The sequence below is a fragment of the Girardinichthys multiradiatus genome, chromosome 12 (genome assembly GCF_021462225.1).
Source record: "Girardinichthys multiradiatus isolate DD_20200921_A chromosome 12, DD_fGirMul_XY1, whole genome shotgun sequence".
NCBI classification, from domain to species: domain Eukaryota; kingdom Metazoa; phylum Chordata; class Actinopteri; order Cyprinodontiformes; family Goodeidae; genus Girardinichthys; species Girardinichthys multiradiatus.
The window spans coordinates 38,203,090-38,219,114 of NC_061805.1; the positions used below are offsets into that span (position 1 = coordinate 38,203,090).

Consider the following 16,025-nt stretch of genomic DNA (forward strand, 5'->3'; position numbering starts at 1 on the left):
GATGCAGATGACTTCGAGGAGTAGTTTGAGTTGTACTGCTCACAGTTAAAGATTTGCACTGCCTTATTATTCAGAAGCAAACGATACCTCAAACATTGGTGTATTTTATTGTGATTGATCAAAAAAAAAAGCACATGATTGAGTGGAAAAAATTTTGCACTGCCACATATACTTTATAGAGCCACCTTTTGCTCAACTTACAGCTGCAAGTATTTGGAGTATGTCTCTTCCTGCTTTGCAAATGTAGAGAATACATTTTTTTCCATTCTTCTTAGCAAAGTAACTCAGGCTTTGATTGGATAGAGAGCATCTGTGAACATAAATTGCCAAGTCCTGCCACAGATTCTCAAATGGATTTAGTTCTGGACTTTGAACAATTTGCACGTGTTATAATTCCATACTTTTCCCAGAGTCAATCTCCAGTCCCTTTTTAGCTAATTAGATAGATTAGCCTTCATAACACACTCTTCTAAGTGAAAATGGATGGCTGGAAAAACAATGAGATGAATAAATGGATGGACAAACTGGATAAATAATAAAGATGAGAAGACTGATGGATAACATTGTTCTTTTTCATACTTATCCAGACCTGAAAAACATTTAAATCAATTTCCATACTTTTCTGGACTGCGTGGGAATCCTGGGAGATGAACCTCGGCTCAAACCCCCCCAGGTCGTTTGCAGCCCCTAACATTTCAAGTCAAGTTTATTTATATAGCGCTTTGCAGCAACAAGGCACTCAAGGCGCTGTACATAAGGAAAAACATTACAATGATACAGAAAATCAAACAACAGAGGTAATTAAAAAAATAAAGAGAATAGAATGATAGATAAGAAAACGAAAGGAAAGTTGGACTGAAAACTTAACTAATAATGTTTAGATGATATAGTCAAAGGCCACTCTAAACAAATAAGTTTTTAATCTTGATTTAAAGCAACTTAGGGTTTTGGCGCTTTTACAGTTTTCTGGCAGTTTATTCCAGATTAGTGGAGCATAAGAACTAAAAGCTGCTTCTCCAGGTTTGGTTCTGGTTCTGGGTATGTAGAGTAGATTTGAGCCAGAAGACCTGAGAGGTCTGGGTGGTTGATACACTGTCTGTAATGTATTTTGGTGCTAAGTCATTCAGTGATTTATAGACTAAGAGAAGTATTTTAAAGTCTATTCTCTGAGCTACAGGGAGCCAGTGTAAGGACTTTAGAACCAGGGTGATGTGCTCCACTTTCTTAGTTCTAGTGAGGACGTGGGCAGCAGCGTTCTGGATCAACTGCAGCTGTCTGAGCGACTTTTTTGGCAGACCTGTGAAGACACCGTTGCAGTAATCAATTCTACTAAAGATGAACGCATGAATTATTATTTCAAGGTTCTGCTGAGACATTAGTCCTTTAATCCTGGAGATGTTCTTTAGGTGATAGAAGGCCGACCTTGTTACTGCCTTTATGTGCCTCTGAAGGTTCAGGTCTGAGTCCATCACTACACCCAGGTTTCAAGCCTGAATGGTGGTTTCTATCTGTATTAACTAAAGCTGCGTGCTAACTTTTAAATGCTCTTCCTTTGGTCCAAAGATTATTCAGTTTTGTTTTGATTCAGCTGAAGAAAATTTTGGCCCATCCATGCATTGATTTCTTCTAAGCATTTACCCAGCGCTTGAATGGGTTCATGGTCACCTGGTGACATCGTAACGTATAGCTGTGTGTCGTCTGCATAGTTATAACTTACTTTGTTGTTTATTAAAATCTGAGTTAGGGGGAGCATGTAGATATTGAATAGGAGGGGCCCTAAGATGGACCCTTGGGGAACGCCACATGTGATTTTTGTGATCTCTGATGTAAAGTTACCTAAAAACGTCCCTGTCCTTCAAGTAGGATTTAAACCAGCTGAGTGCTGTACCAGAAAGGCCGACCCAGTTTTCCAGGTGCTCTAATAAAATGGAGTGATCAACAGTATCGAATGCTGCACTAAGGTCCAATAATACCAGCACTGTGGTTCTTCTACAGTCTGCATTTATACGGATGTCATTGAACACCTTGACAAGAGCAGTCTCTGCACTGTGGTGAGCAGGAAGCCTGACTGGAAGACATTGAAACGGTTGGTCGTTGTTAGGAAGTTGTTTAACTGTTGAAACAGCTTTTTCAATAATCTTACTGATGAAGGGGAGTTTTGATATAGGCCTGTAGTTCTGTAGTAGCAGCTGGTCCAAGTTGCTCTTTTTCAATAGAGGTTTGATAATTGCTGCTTTCAGGGCCTGGGGGAAAACATCTGACAAAAGGGACGTGTTTATTATTTGAGTTAAATCAGATGTTATTACAGGCAAAGCTTTCTGAAGGAAAGCTGTGGGCAAAACATCGAGACGGCAGGAAGAAGAGCTTAGTTGGTGTACGATTTCTTCTAAGATTTTGTAGTTTATTTGGTGAAATTGGGAAATTTAGTCAAAATCAGTTCTAGTTGGAGACAGCTTTGGTACTGGAGTTGATGAGGATGTGCAGACTGCTCCTCTGATCTTTTGGGTTTTTTCCGTGAAGAATTTAGCAAATTCATTGCAGGCCCTGGTAGAGTGGAGTTCAGATGCTACAGTTACAGGAGGGTTTGTTAACCTGTCGACCGTGGCAAATAATGCACGAGCATTATTAATGTTTTTGCTGATGATCTCAGAAAAGAAAGATTCCCTTGCATTTTTCTGTTGTAGGTTATATCTGTATAGTCTCTGTTTATAGATAATATAGTGAACCTGGAGTCCAGTCTTTCGCCACCTGCGTTCAGATTTTCAATACTCCTTTTATTCACTTCTGACTGGTGGAGCACTTCTCCACGGAGACATTTTCTTCCCGGAAACAACTTTCACTTTAATTGGAGCAATTGAATCAATGATGTCCGAGATTTTAGAATGAAAGTTATCTACCTGCTCATCTACAGTGTTACAGGGCAAAGTGGAGGTAGAAGAGTAAATCTGGTTAACTGTTTCAGTGGCGCCGTCCTTAAAGATGCGTTTTCTTATAATGTCGCTTTGACTGAGCCATTGGAGATGATGCTTTCAAAAATAATAGAAAAGTGGTCAGATAGGGCAACATCAGTTACAGACACCTTGGAAATGTTTAGACCCTTAGTGATGATCAAGTCCAAAATATGTCCCTGTTTGTGCGTTTGCTGTTTAACATGTTGAGTCAAACCAACATTTCTCAGAGTTTCACATAGATCTATTGCCCTTCTGTCTTCAGGATTGTCCATGTGAATGTTGAAGTCTCCCACAATAATTAAACAGTCATAATCAACACATATCGCAGATAAAAGCTCATTAAAATCACTGAAAAAGTTTGTTTCGGACTTAGGAGGCCTGTAAATATTCAAGAACATGGTTCGGACCGGGCTCTTTACCCGGAGAGCCAAATATTCAAAAGAATCAAATTTGCCCAGAAATACTTTTTTACACTTTAGTGAATCTTTAAACAAAGTGGCCACCCCTCTACCTTTTCTTTGCTGTCTGCTCTCACAAAGAAAATTGTAGTTCGGAGGCGTCGCCTCTATCAGAATGGGAGCTTCATTAAATTCATGGAAACATGTTTCTGTTAAAAACATAACATCAAGATCGTGGTCAGTAATGCAGTTATTGATTAAAAATGATTTTCCTGACAGAGATCTAATGTTCAGTAAAGCCAGTTTATATGACTTAGTTGCTGATATTAACTCTGTGTCTGATTGTACCTGACAGTTTATGGCTTTTTTTGATTGTTTATTACTGTCTTTTATCCTTGTGGCTTTGGTCTTTCTGTCACGTATAAGCACAGAGATTTTACAACTATCTCTTATTAGGGGCCCAAGTTTATCCTGGACATGCTCATTTCTGATAGAGTTACCACTGGGGCCCAGACTGCATCACAGAGAAGTGATTTGAAGGTCCTGATTAGGAGGAGATAGATTAGGAGGTGGTGGAGGTCTGCGGCATTTGGAAGATGTTGATTTAGTAGCAGGGCCTCAGCCACGGGGGGTTCTGAATGGAGAAGATGTCAGAGCCATTTGGGTCCCGATTTTAAGAGCTCCTTTCATGTTATCAGAATCCAGTAAAGCAAAAAGCGGGCTCAGTGGGGAGATGGGAGAGTCCTGTGCAGTCTGGGTCGGGGTCTGGGGTGGGGGGGGGGGGGGGGGTATAAGGTGGGGGTCCACTTCTCCTGTGGATTTCGGCAGGGAGACCTTTTGGGATGACCTCTCTTTCTCAGGCAACTGGCTGATTGTTTCTGCTGGAGCTGTTGGAGGCAGCGTTATCATTGTTGTTGATACTCCATGTTCTCTTCTGAAGGTCGAAGCTGCTGGCGGATTATTTACTGAATAGAAGAATAGATGTGAGACGTCTGGCTCCCGGCTTGTTCAAACAGAAACCATCTTGCTTGAAGAGTTGTCTTTTTTCCCAAAAAATATTAAAGTTGTCGATGAAGTTCACAGATGTAGTAGCACATGTTTTTTTCAACCACTTATTAATCATCAGAAGTCTGGAAAAAATCTCATCTCCACAGAAAATCGGTGCAAAGGGTCCGCTGAGAAACACCTTGATATTGAGATCTCCAACAATATTCAGCAGACGAGTGAAATCCTCCTTCAGTCTTTCTGATTTTTTCTTAGCCACGTCATCCATGGCTCCACAGTGTATAATAAGGTTTTCTAGAGACGGGCGATTTTCTGTGATTGCAAGAATATTCTCTGAGATATCAGACACCACCTTACTGGTACCAATCATAACTTCTGTGTTTTTCGTGTTGCAGAAGTTTTTAATCCCATCCACAGCTGTGTTGCCCACTATTAGGGTTCTTGGTCTGGTGGGACGCTTTTTCTCTGGCAATTTAGGAGAAGACTGTTTAGAATGAAGATTGTTCTCAAACCTTTTATTGTTCTCAGAAGATGGATCATTTTTCTGGTTTTCGTTCTGTAGTGGAGCAAATCTGTTTTGGAGGGAATTCCATTATTTCCAGCTGTCTCACTCCTATCAGTTGTTGTGACAGCATCTTGCTGTCAAAGTCTCTGGCCATTCTAATTTATTTAATTGCTGAGATCTTCCAGTGAGTCGTCTACCCTGATTTGTTTTGGGCATGCCCCTAAAACATGCCAGGGGGTTCTGCCAGTAGGTTTATTCTCAGTGTTCTGTTTGCCGGTTGAGTTGTTGAGCTGGGTGTCACTGTTTGGGATCACAAGCAGAGTTGAATCATCGTTGTACCCCATATTCACCTCCACATTCACTTCTAGTTGGTGGATTTTCATCTCCAAAACAGCCAATTTCTGTAAAAGTTTGTCGAAGTCCTCTGTGGTGAAGGAAGGCATTTTGTGCTGAGTAGTTGGCATCAACCTGTCCTTTTGGGTTCGATTATAAAAATATCCAAATCCTTTAGAAAAAAAAAATTAGATAATTCTTGGGAGTCGCTGGTAAGAAGTAGTTTTAGTCCAATATTTCCGTAATTTTGGCTAAGACATAAAAAGTTAGGAGTAAAAGAATGCAAGCAAGCAGGGAGCTTAGGAGAAAAGTGTCTGAGCAGGCAGAGAGGCGGAAGTAGTAACAGACTTTACTGTTAGATTGTGGTGTATTTGGCTTCATTTGCCTTGGAACAGGTTACATGCCTGCCGCAGAAACGCATCTCCGCAGCATCACGCTGCCGCCACCATGGTTTATCATGTTTATCTGAGATAAATGATAGTTACTTTATGTTTAGGCTTATTGTCCTCTAGGAAGGTGAAGTTCTGCCTCAGTCTCAAGTCTTTTACAGCCTGTAAAAAATTTCCTCCCTGAATATTTCTAGATTTATCTCCATCCATCTTGCCATCAACTCTGACTATGTCCCTGCTGAGAAAAAGCATCCCGACAGCATGATGCTGCCTCTTTCATGTTTATGTGTTTTTGAATGACAAGTACAGATGTGAAAAGCTGAGGTAGTTTTAAAACTATAAACATTTATTTCGATTAATGTTATGTTATTTAAACATGACATTTCCACATTTCATATTGTGTATATAACCTTTTTAAAGATGGTGTACATGAAGTACACACAAAAGTTGCAAAAGACAGAAACTCTTAACAGTGTTACTCATTATTAACAAATAAACATTTGCACATTATCTGTTAATCACACATCTGTACAGCTTCATTTATAAAATCAGTTATGTAACAAAATGACAGAGTGAGATTTATCTTTTAACTTATAAAATTAATTTACAGTAACAATTGTTTGTTTGAAATATCTCAGTAAATATGGTTGCTTTAAGAGCAAGGGAAGAAAAGACTGGTGATCCATCGATAGTCACAAACTCTCATTTGAAATTTGGTTCATGTATTAAAAGAGAAAAATAACAAATGGCAATAACAATTGCAAAAAAAAAAATATATATATAGAAGTGGAAACTTGATTTAATATCTGCTCTTACAATCCTAGGGCTGATATGTGTGCAAAATTAGGCAGAAAGGTTTCCAAAATGGGAATAGGTTTTCAAACACAAACATTGACATGTTTCTGTTTTATATTAATGGAGTCATGGCTTATTTTGGATTTTACCCTTATGCTCACAGACAGGAGACATTGCACTGAAACCATACAATACTGCAAGTATCGATGCTGCAGGGCAATGGTTATGGCTTGTGTTTTCATTAATACTTTAACTGATCCCTTGGTTCCGATGGCAGCCCTCCAGGGATGTGCAGACAAATACTGTGTGTAAAGGTAAAATCCAAAGCAGAGATTTTTTCTTATCCTGAAAAGATCACAGTCAGAACCAGTACAATAAATATGGACTCTTGCATTAAACCTTTCCCAAATTCAGTGTAAGTATTATCACAGGTAGTTGAACATCTAACCTGTACAACAAAATGCTGCATAGTTGTTTTGAAAGACTTATCTGGTGTGTAAATAGGGTCAGTACACTGAAGCAAGTGTCACAGAACAGGCAACAAACATTGACACTTACCAACCTGTTGAGCTTAATTTGTTGGGTATTAAATCTAAAACTCAGAGTATGTTGTTTGAAATCTTACATCCCTGTAGTCCCTGAATATGCTTAAAACTAAACCATTACTTTGTAGCTCTGACTGTATTTTTAAGGTCATTGTCCTGCTGGAAGGTGAACCTCTGCCCCAGTCATAAGTCTTTTTGCAGCTTCTTACATCCTTTCTTCTAGGATTGCCCTGTATTTAGCTTGATCCATCATCAAATCAACTCAGACCAGCTTTCTTGTCCCTGCTAAAGAAAAAAATCCACCACAGCATGATACTGCCACCAGTATGTTTCACCACATGTATCTGTTAATAAAATTATAAATGCATGAACCTTTCTAGTGAAGTGCCCTTTTGTTTCAACTCAGGGACCTCCACAGCATCACTTCATACCTTTATAACATAATAAATTACATTCAGATAAAATATGACTGGGACAACAAGATAAATTACCTCAAAATAATGTTTCAGTGGATGGTAAGGGTGATAAAAAGGGAAAAATATTTAGATTTTTCAGTTTTAATATCACATTACAGAGTTAAGAGTTTGAACAGTCTCGAGCTAATCTAACCACTTTAGCTTGGATTTACTTTTTCCTAAGCAGCATCATCATGATAATTTCTGAAAGCAAACATAGCATAACATCTCTTGCCCTATAAACTGTGGGAACCCAAAAGCTCCTGCAGTGATTGTCACCATCTTCTGGGTAAAAAAAAAAAACAGTTTTCCAGTTTGACCACACAGGTCTTTTCTGTCAGGCAGCTGTGCGCATCCTTGAGTTTCGTTCACATGTTAAGTCTGTTAATACATGGTTCAATAAACAATGTTTAAGCAAACGAAAACATCTATCAGGAAATAGGTTCACACCTGACTCTGCAGCCAGTTACGAGGATCAAGCCTGGCCCGTAGGTTTCTCAGGCTGCGTCGAACTGGGGAGGGCCTAGAGAAAGGACCCCCCTCTGATGACTCGGGGCTGTGGCTGCCCTCACTGTTGCTGGAGCTGTTGCTGGAGGTGGAGCTGGAGCAGGAGAGTGTGGTCTGTGTGCTGCGTTGCGACAGAGGTGAGCGAGACGAGACGGGGAGAGGTGTGAGCAGTGACGAGGAAGGAGGACGGCAGGAGCACTGGAAGGTCCCTCCGCCTCCGTACCCTCGCCCTCGGAGGGTGCTGAGTTTAGCGTCCAAAGAGAGAGTGCGCGGCCTCAGACGGGAGGGGGAGGAGGACAGAAGCGAGAAGTTTGAGGAAGGCTCAGGCCAGTCGTGTCGGTGACAGCACGGACTGGTGCTGCAGTGGCTGTCACTGTCCGACGTGAGACTTGCATCAGAGGGGAGCTGACCCAGCTGTGGGAAGCGGTGAGGGCTCACAGGGCTCCGAGAAGGAAGACGATGAGGGAAGTGAGGGCTGTGGCCAGACAGGCGAGAGGTACAAGGACGGACAGGGTAGCCAGTGCATTTTGGACTGTTCTCCTCAAACGCAGAATTCCAGGTGGGAGATGTGCCCAGCTGGCTGCGGAGCTCCAGCTCCTGCATCCTCCGGGCCAAGATGTCAGACACAGTGCTGCTCAAGTCATTAGATGACTCAATAACTGCAGAACAGAAGCGGCAAAGTTTATCAAGCTCATGGAAAGTAGTAGGAATTTAATATAACTGAAGTGCATCTTTACAGGGCTCTGGAAGAGTATTTATACCTCTTGAACTTTCGCACATTTTGCTACATAACAACCACAAACTTCAAAGTATTTTATTGGGATTTTATGTGACCGACCAACACAAAGATGTACATGACTATGATGTGGAAGGAAAATGACTCACAGCTTTAACACTTCAAAAAATGTGGTGTGTCCACTCCTTTTTCTAACAAAGTTAAAGCTCAGTCAAATAGAATGAAAATGATCTGTAAGCTTCTAGTCTTGCAACTGATTCTCAATTTAGGTCTGAACGTGGACTAGACAATTCCAACATATGAATATTTTTTGATCTAACTAATTCCTCTGCAGCTCTGTCTGTATGTGTATGGTTGTATTTATCTGCATCTTTTGTTTTAACTCTAAACACTGTTAATGGGAATCCTCCCTACATGATGCCGCCGCCAACATGTTACACTGTGGAGTTGTTCTGTTCAGGGTGCCGAGTCTTTTGGTTTAAACTGTTTCGAAACTCTATCCATGTCCTGTCTGTTGTCTATCTCTGTCTTCATGTTGCTGTTCGATCATTTACTTTATTCATCCACATGTCCCCAACGGGCGACAATTTTGAATCATAAAAAAGGATAAACCAGATTACAGCGATCCGGGGATCTACAGTTCAGTAATCAATTGTTCACTTCAGGTCACTTCTGATGGTTCTCAACACTGCTGCATTTATACTGAGATTAAATGACATTTAGATGGACTATTTACTAACTGGATGACATTTGAAAGCATTTGTAGCAAAGGATTTTATTTAAGGGATTAAATATTTTAATTTCTAGAGACAAATGTGAAAACTGTTTCTTCCACTTTGCAATTATACAGTTCTCATTTGTCTGTCACATAAAATATACCAAAAATCCGAATAAAATACATCAACATTTTAGATTATAATGTGACGAATACTTTACAAAGTACTGTAAACCAACATATTCTTAATCCAATGACCCACTTGAACGATGATTCCATGATGATATAAGGCCATTTTGAATTTATTTTATGCAGATTTCAACCCGATAGTTTTAAAATGATGCTTGGGTTAATTCAGATTTTTAGAAAACAAAAAGCTTTTTTCGATCTTATTTCAAATCATGCAAAGTGAACATTTTTAATTACCTTCTTACACTGCTTTCAGATCTTTCTATCAGTGTTTGTAGAAATACCGTTTTTTAAAATTTTGTTCTATTAATGCTTTGCAGCATCGTTATGCTGTCAAACTGAAGCAGACCCTCATTGGTATAACTTTGGGTTTGGGACTGCTGAACTAAATGTCCTGAGGGACACTGAAGTACCACCTACTGACATGACAAAACTCCCCTCAAATTCCAGGCTTAGGCTATTTACCTCATCAAATTCATCACTGGGGCCAGCTAATCTAAAACAATTATCGGATCAGGGAGAGTACGAAGAACACCCTAAAATTAAATAAATTTTGATCTAAAAGTTGGTAAAAAATAAATTCTTCTCACAAACCAGGATTATACTGATGAGTGGATATCAGGATGTGGTATGGGTGAGTGACTGTTCTCTGTTGTACGTAGTTCATTTGTATTTTTTTGTGCAGACTGTCTGCTCATGTCACATGTCGAGCACATAAAATCTCTTTGCATGGATGTGAGGATTGTTTAAGGTGTTTAAACCTTTAGTGTCTGTGCGCTGATGCTGAGCTATGTAAAGTGACACATCATACACTAATATTTCTTTGGACCGCCTTTAGCTTTGATTACGGCACGCATTCGTTGTGGCATTGTTTCGATAAGCTTCTGCAATGTCACAAGATTTATTTCCAACCAGTGTTGCATTAATTTTTCACCAAGATCTTGCATTGATGATGGTAGAGTCTGACCGCTGCGCAAAGCCTTCTCCAGCATCTTCCAAAGATTCTCAATGGGGTTAAGGTCTGGACTCTGTGGTGGCCGATCCATGTGTGAGAACGATGTCTCATGCTCCCTGAACCACTCTTTCTTGCTTAGTTAAATCCAGGTGCTGACTTTTTTTTTGGCCAGGCAGTGTATATTCCCATTTAATTTTTCCATTTTGCATCTGCTAAGCCACAACATTGATCTTATATAGAGTACAGCAGCAAATTCTCCAAAAAAGGCGACTAAGGTAAACTGCAAATATGTTAATGCCTGAAAAATAAAATAGTTCATGCGACTGAATATATTATTATGTGACGTTACAAAAGCATAAGCAGACCTGTTGATGTACTGCGCTTATGTATTTATTTGCATGTACAGCAGGTAACAGAGATATGATCATGGTGGACGTTTGTTAATGCCAGGTCTGAACGGGACTCACTGTAGCCTTTTGAAGACAGCAAGACAATTTATGCAAAAACCCTACAGCTGCTACTTCACCTGTCATTGTAATAGGAAGAGAGCAGAGCACGAATCTCAGCAGACACAGCGTTATCCTGGAGCAGAAGACCCTCATAGGAGGGCGTGGAAAGAGGGGCTGCCAGGAAGGGTTAGGAAAACCATGAGCAGGGTTGGTAAGACAGAAAGAATAGAGACGATAGGAGATGTTGAACAAATGAAATTCAGGTTTAAAGTGTGCCGATGACCATGGTAAAAATGCAAAAAAATAAATAAGGGGTTATTGATGTTTAAAGGTCAGACAAGAGAAGAAAATAAAAACAAATACAGAATTATGATTGAAATTTACAAGGTGAAAAATGGATAGATCATCAAAAATATGGAAAAAAGGGAGAACAGAACAGTATAAATCAGAGGACCAGAGAACACAGGGAAAAGTGAGAGGAACAAACAGAAGACAGAGAGTGAGTCAGCACATCAGAGATAAGACCTCCTCAATCTACAAAACAAAGAAGTAAAGCAAAGTCTAGGTTAGAGCTACTGCAGATGGAAAATGTAATCATGGCAGTGTGTTTCATGCACATCCACCCAGTAAAGTAAGAAAACACAGTCACATGCAGTGCAGGTACAATGAGCTTTCTTTCTCTCTATTTAACTTTGCTGAAATAAGCTATATATTATTACAAATTATTATTAGAATATATGCCCAGGACAGGAAAAAGACCTACCCATTTCATGGTAAAGTGAGCCCTGTTTTGGTGTTACAGGAGCTGGTTTTCTTGGAGAGGGAAGTTCAATTTTCATTAAGTCATCACAGCACTGCTTCCATTGGCCTGTTTAGGGGAGAAACAAAACCAAGAAGGAATTAAAAAAACATTGGAATATTACTACTTCTACAACTTATTTTATGCTCTTTAGGTGACTTCTTTAGTGGTAAAACATTCACTTACTCATATCATAGAAATGCTGCCAGAAAGCTTCCATCCAGTGGTGCGTGTCCTCGCGGTTTTCCGTGTTCAGAGTGTGCGTGACCTCCTCCCCTCCGTATCGGTTGCTGATGCAAATGTTCTGACCCTTACTGAGAGGGTCCTTCTCTGACGCACGTATTCTGGTCTCCTGAAATGAAACAGTGCTTGAAACAATATGCCACAACATGCCCCTCAGATGGGAATAAAACACCAGTGCTTTTGCTCTGATTAAACCAAATGACTTGTCGCAGCAGTTGTTCATCGCAGCAGTTGCAAATGTAAGTCCCCCATTGAAAGTAAGCCCTCATTAATAGAGCTGGCAATTAGTCCCTTCAGCAATTATCCAACAAAAAGAGCAAACTGCCAATTCCCACTTACTCAGCCTGCTCGGAATGTGGCCAGGTGTGATTGTGACCACTAGATGGCAGTGTTGTACCATTTATATTTTTGCAGCACTTCATTCCCTATCTGCACAGAAGCCAGTGGCTCACACAGACTTGAACTGACCTTGCTTTGGTTTATTTTGATGGTGAGGGTCAGACAGTAAAGGAACTAATTATTTGTAGCAGTAAGAGTAAAAAACGTGTTAAAGTCATCAAGTTTAACAACCAGATCACAAACAATGAGATGACTGAGTAACTGACACTTTAATCCTGAAAGAGTTGTGACAGATAAACGATGATTCACATATTTGATGTAGAAGATCACCGTACCTTCAAGAGATTACAAAGAGCAAATAATACAATAAATAGATATAACTCAAGAATATTTTGCCTCCTTATTCGGAAAAACGTTTATAACTCCTTTAATGAGTTTTGAAGTAGGATTCTGTTAAATGATTATGTAGATTAGGGAGGCATTATTAGTCTTGTATTCTTTCACTAAGATAACTTTGAGTAAAAATACCAAGGCTTCAAATGATAACTGTATTTACACAAATATGCTACAATGGTGAATACAACACCTTTTTAATAGAATAGCACAATATAACATGTTGATGTTAGCTGGTTACTTAGTCTGGCAATATGCCTGGGTAGCCAGGCTGTAATCTGCAGCTTAACAGACATCGTACCTTACCAACTGAAGTTTTTAAAAGTGTTACCTAAATAAAAGTTATTGTTGGTGCTTTTTCAGTTTCTACACTATGATTCTCTCACGAGTTCTGCAACCAGAAATATTTCAGAATAGCTCAATCTTTCTGTCTTGGAAGCCTCCTAAATTTCCTGTGTAAATAATTGCCGGATTCTCTATAAATAGCCTCACAATTCAATCATAATGAGTGTTTAAAGGGTTATAAAATAGAGTTATCAAAAACCGCTATGACAATTTGGAGAATAGAGTTGTTTCAAACTAGAAGTCTGCTTTGGTCTTGGCCCCTCTGGGACTAATCGTTGGCTTCTCCCACCAGGTCCAACTAATCTAGATTTCACTAATTGAAGATGCCACTATAGTTATCTACTAATTGGATAAGGGCTTCTTGCTCAAGGGAAGACCAGTTACCAAGAAAACAGCTACCTTATTTATTTTTAAGGATCAGACTCTACTGGTTGGGTTAAGATTTACTTTGCAGCCGTCCGAAGACTTTACCGTCAATTCTGCTTTTGCCTTAGGTGATGCAAGATTAAAAAAAAAATGCAACTATGGCTTCTGTGAGGTTGAATATTAAATCTTTTTCTCCCTATTTTTACATGTTATTTTCCAAGCTCCTGAGCCACTTATTTTCTCACCTTGTTGATGGCGATGGTCAAAGCAGGCTCAACATTGGCCTCCACATCCTCCTGTCGCTGGTAGCACAAAAGGCTTGTTGCTTTTAGAATGGCATACACCTTTGTCCAAGTCTGAGGCTCACCTCCACACTGCTGCAAGGCAAACACAAAGAGCAGTAACAATATGAGCAAGAGAGAAAGGACAAAACAAGCTTTGAAGAAGAAAGTAGTGTGCAAACACAAAGTAGCCCAACTTGCCTTAACTTTCAACCATCCACCCATCATCTGTTGGGTCATACAGTGCGGTTGAGCTGCGAGGCGGCAACACATGCTGCCGTAGAGAGGCAGCCAGTATGAGCATTCTTCTGCAGGACGAGAGCATAAAGAACCTAAATTAATCACAATATTTCCAACACTGCCTTCAAGATTCACACAAAAACATCTCCAATCATTTGCCCGCACAGACAGAGGTGGTCTCTTCAGACCCAACCTTGCATTAGCTCACAGAATGAGGCACTTGGGTGTAAAAGACCGGCAGCTTCAGAGGCTGCACATGAAATGCAGCTATGAAACTTTATAACACGCTGAGGGGCCAATGAATAAAATACAAGAAGCAATGTCTGTCTCGGGGTCTGGGCCCTTGTTAGCCCACATCATTACAGCTTTACACAGCAGTAACCCCCAAACCCACCCCCATCGCCATATGTCAGAAAACAAGGCGGAGAAGCAGGTGGAGGAGACGTGCAGGGGATTATGGGAAATCATGAGAACATGAGCAAAAGACAGGAGACGCAGATGAATAAGAGAAAGACAATAAGCAGACAGATGGCCGATCTGGCAAAGGGAGCCGATTGATGGAGGCCGCCACTCACCGTTGCCCAAAATAGTGAGGTCATGCGTGCGAAAGCTGTCCTGGACGTGTGACAGTGACAGGGTGGTGTGAGCTAAGAGGTGGTACTTCGGGCCCCTGTCAATACACAACAAAAGAGGGACAAACAGTGTTTTTGTTATGTCCTACAAGGCAAAAAACGATTTAAATGATTTAAACCACCCCGGAATCCTAATCTAAACTCACGGTACAGAGGGAACTGGCAGCAGAAGAGGAGCTCCTCCATTACTAACAGGACTACATGCGCCAGGCTCCATTGCCGCTCTGAGCTTCTTTCCTGCTGATCGGCCCAGTGAGGAGCTCAGCTTGCTGGCCAATTTCCTGGGCGTGCTTCCTGCAGAGTAGTCGTCCTCTGAGCAGCAGCTATACAGCTCAACCCGGAGCTCAAAGCCAGGGCTGGCTTCATTACTGCACAAGGATACAGACATACAGATTGTCATATGTACTGTGGGGCCCTCTGGTAGTTATGTCATCAGACTTGAACTAAGTATAAATACAATTGCTGGCAATGTAATTCCTACGTACAGTACCTTGCAAAAAGCCTTATACCACTGAACTCTTTCACATTTTGGGTTGTTATAACCACAACCTTCAATGTATGTTATTGATGTTATATGTAATAGACCAACACAAAGTAGTGCATAATTGTAAAGTGGAAAGAAAATTATGATTTTCAAAATATTTCACAAATAAAACTCTGAAAAGTGTGGAGAACATTTGTATTCAGCCCACTGAGTCTTTGTAGGACCAACTTTTGCTGCAATTATAGCTGCAAGCCTAAAGTGAATGTCTCTACTAGCTTTGTACATCTAAAGATTGAACATTTTGCCTGTTCTTTTTTTATTTGATTTAATATGCAGTTACATTGTTTTTTTATTTGGCTATTTCTGTTGTTTGTACTACATGCTTATAGAATCTGAACATTTCCACCATGACCTGAGATCCTGATAGTGTGACATGAGCATAGAATTGACAGTAAACTTACAAGGCGATGGTGTTGTCAAAGCAGATATCTGTGAGGGTCCGATCCACTATCACCATGTCTGTGTCGAAGATTTCTCCCCCCAGCTGCAGCAGGCAGAACACAGCACATCGATGAAGCTCTATGACAGGGCAGAACAAAAGGAGAAACGTGAGAAACCCATATTCATACATTTACAAAGCTGTAACTCATCTGAAATACATCTGCATCTATCGCTACAAATTCACTTCAGCTTCAGCCTCCCCTCAAATCTGTAAGAGAAGAGTTGCAGTAAGTGTTGAAGCCAGAGGTTTGCTGTAGACAGGGAACTTAACCTGAACAGGTGAAGCGTGAAAGAGAACCTGATGCTGCAAGAAGTCTAACAAACTCCTCTGCTATTATTAGTCTCAATTCATTCATCTGCTCTGCTAATAATTAAAAAGGACCGCTAACTCGCATGTTGTTAAAGTAGAACCTTTAATATCACTGTAGGTAACAACCACTCTGAGCATCAACAGTACCTCGCAAACATATCTTCA

General features: G+C 40.4%; 1 protein-coding gene across 6 annotated transcripts in view; it reads right to left on the reverse strand.

The window, feature by feature from the left end:
- Window positions 1-5,906: 5,906 nt before the first annotated feature.
- Window positions 5,907-16,025, reverse strand: part of rtkna (rhotekin a) — a 100,210-nt gene continuing 90,091 nt past the window's right edge. For 4 of the 6 annotated variants that reach the window (XM_047381686.1, XM_047381688.1, XM_047381687.1 and 1 more), the window contains 8 exons: window positions 15,511-15,628; window positions 14,712-14,933; window positions 14,509-14,603; window positions 13,895-14,001; window positions 13,658-13,789; window positions 11,913-12,078; window positions 11,691-11,795; window positions 5,907-8,542 (listed from right to left, as the gene is read on the reverse strand). In XM_047381686.1, the coding sequence (XP_047237642.1) occupies window positions 7,821-8,542; window positions 11,691-11,795; window positions 11,913-12,078; window positions 13,658-13,789; window positions 13,895-14,001; window positions 14,509-14,603; window positions 14,712-14,933; window positions 15,511-15,628 (1,667 nt within the window). In that variant the 3' untranslated portion in view covers window positions 5,907-7,820. The other 2 variants (XM_047381690.1, XM_047381691.1) reach the window with 2 other exon arrangements.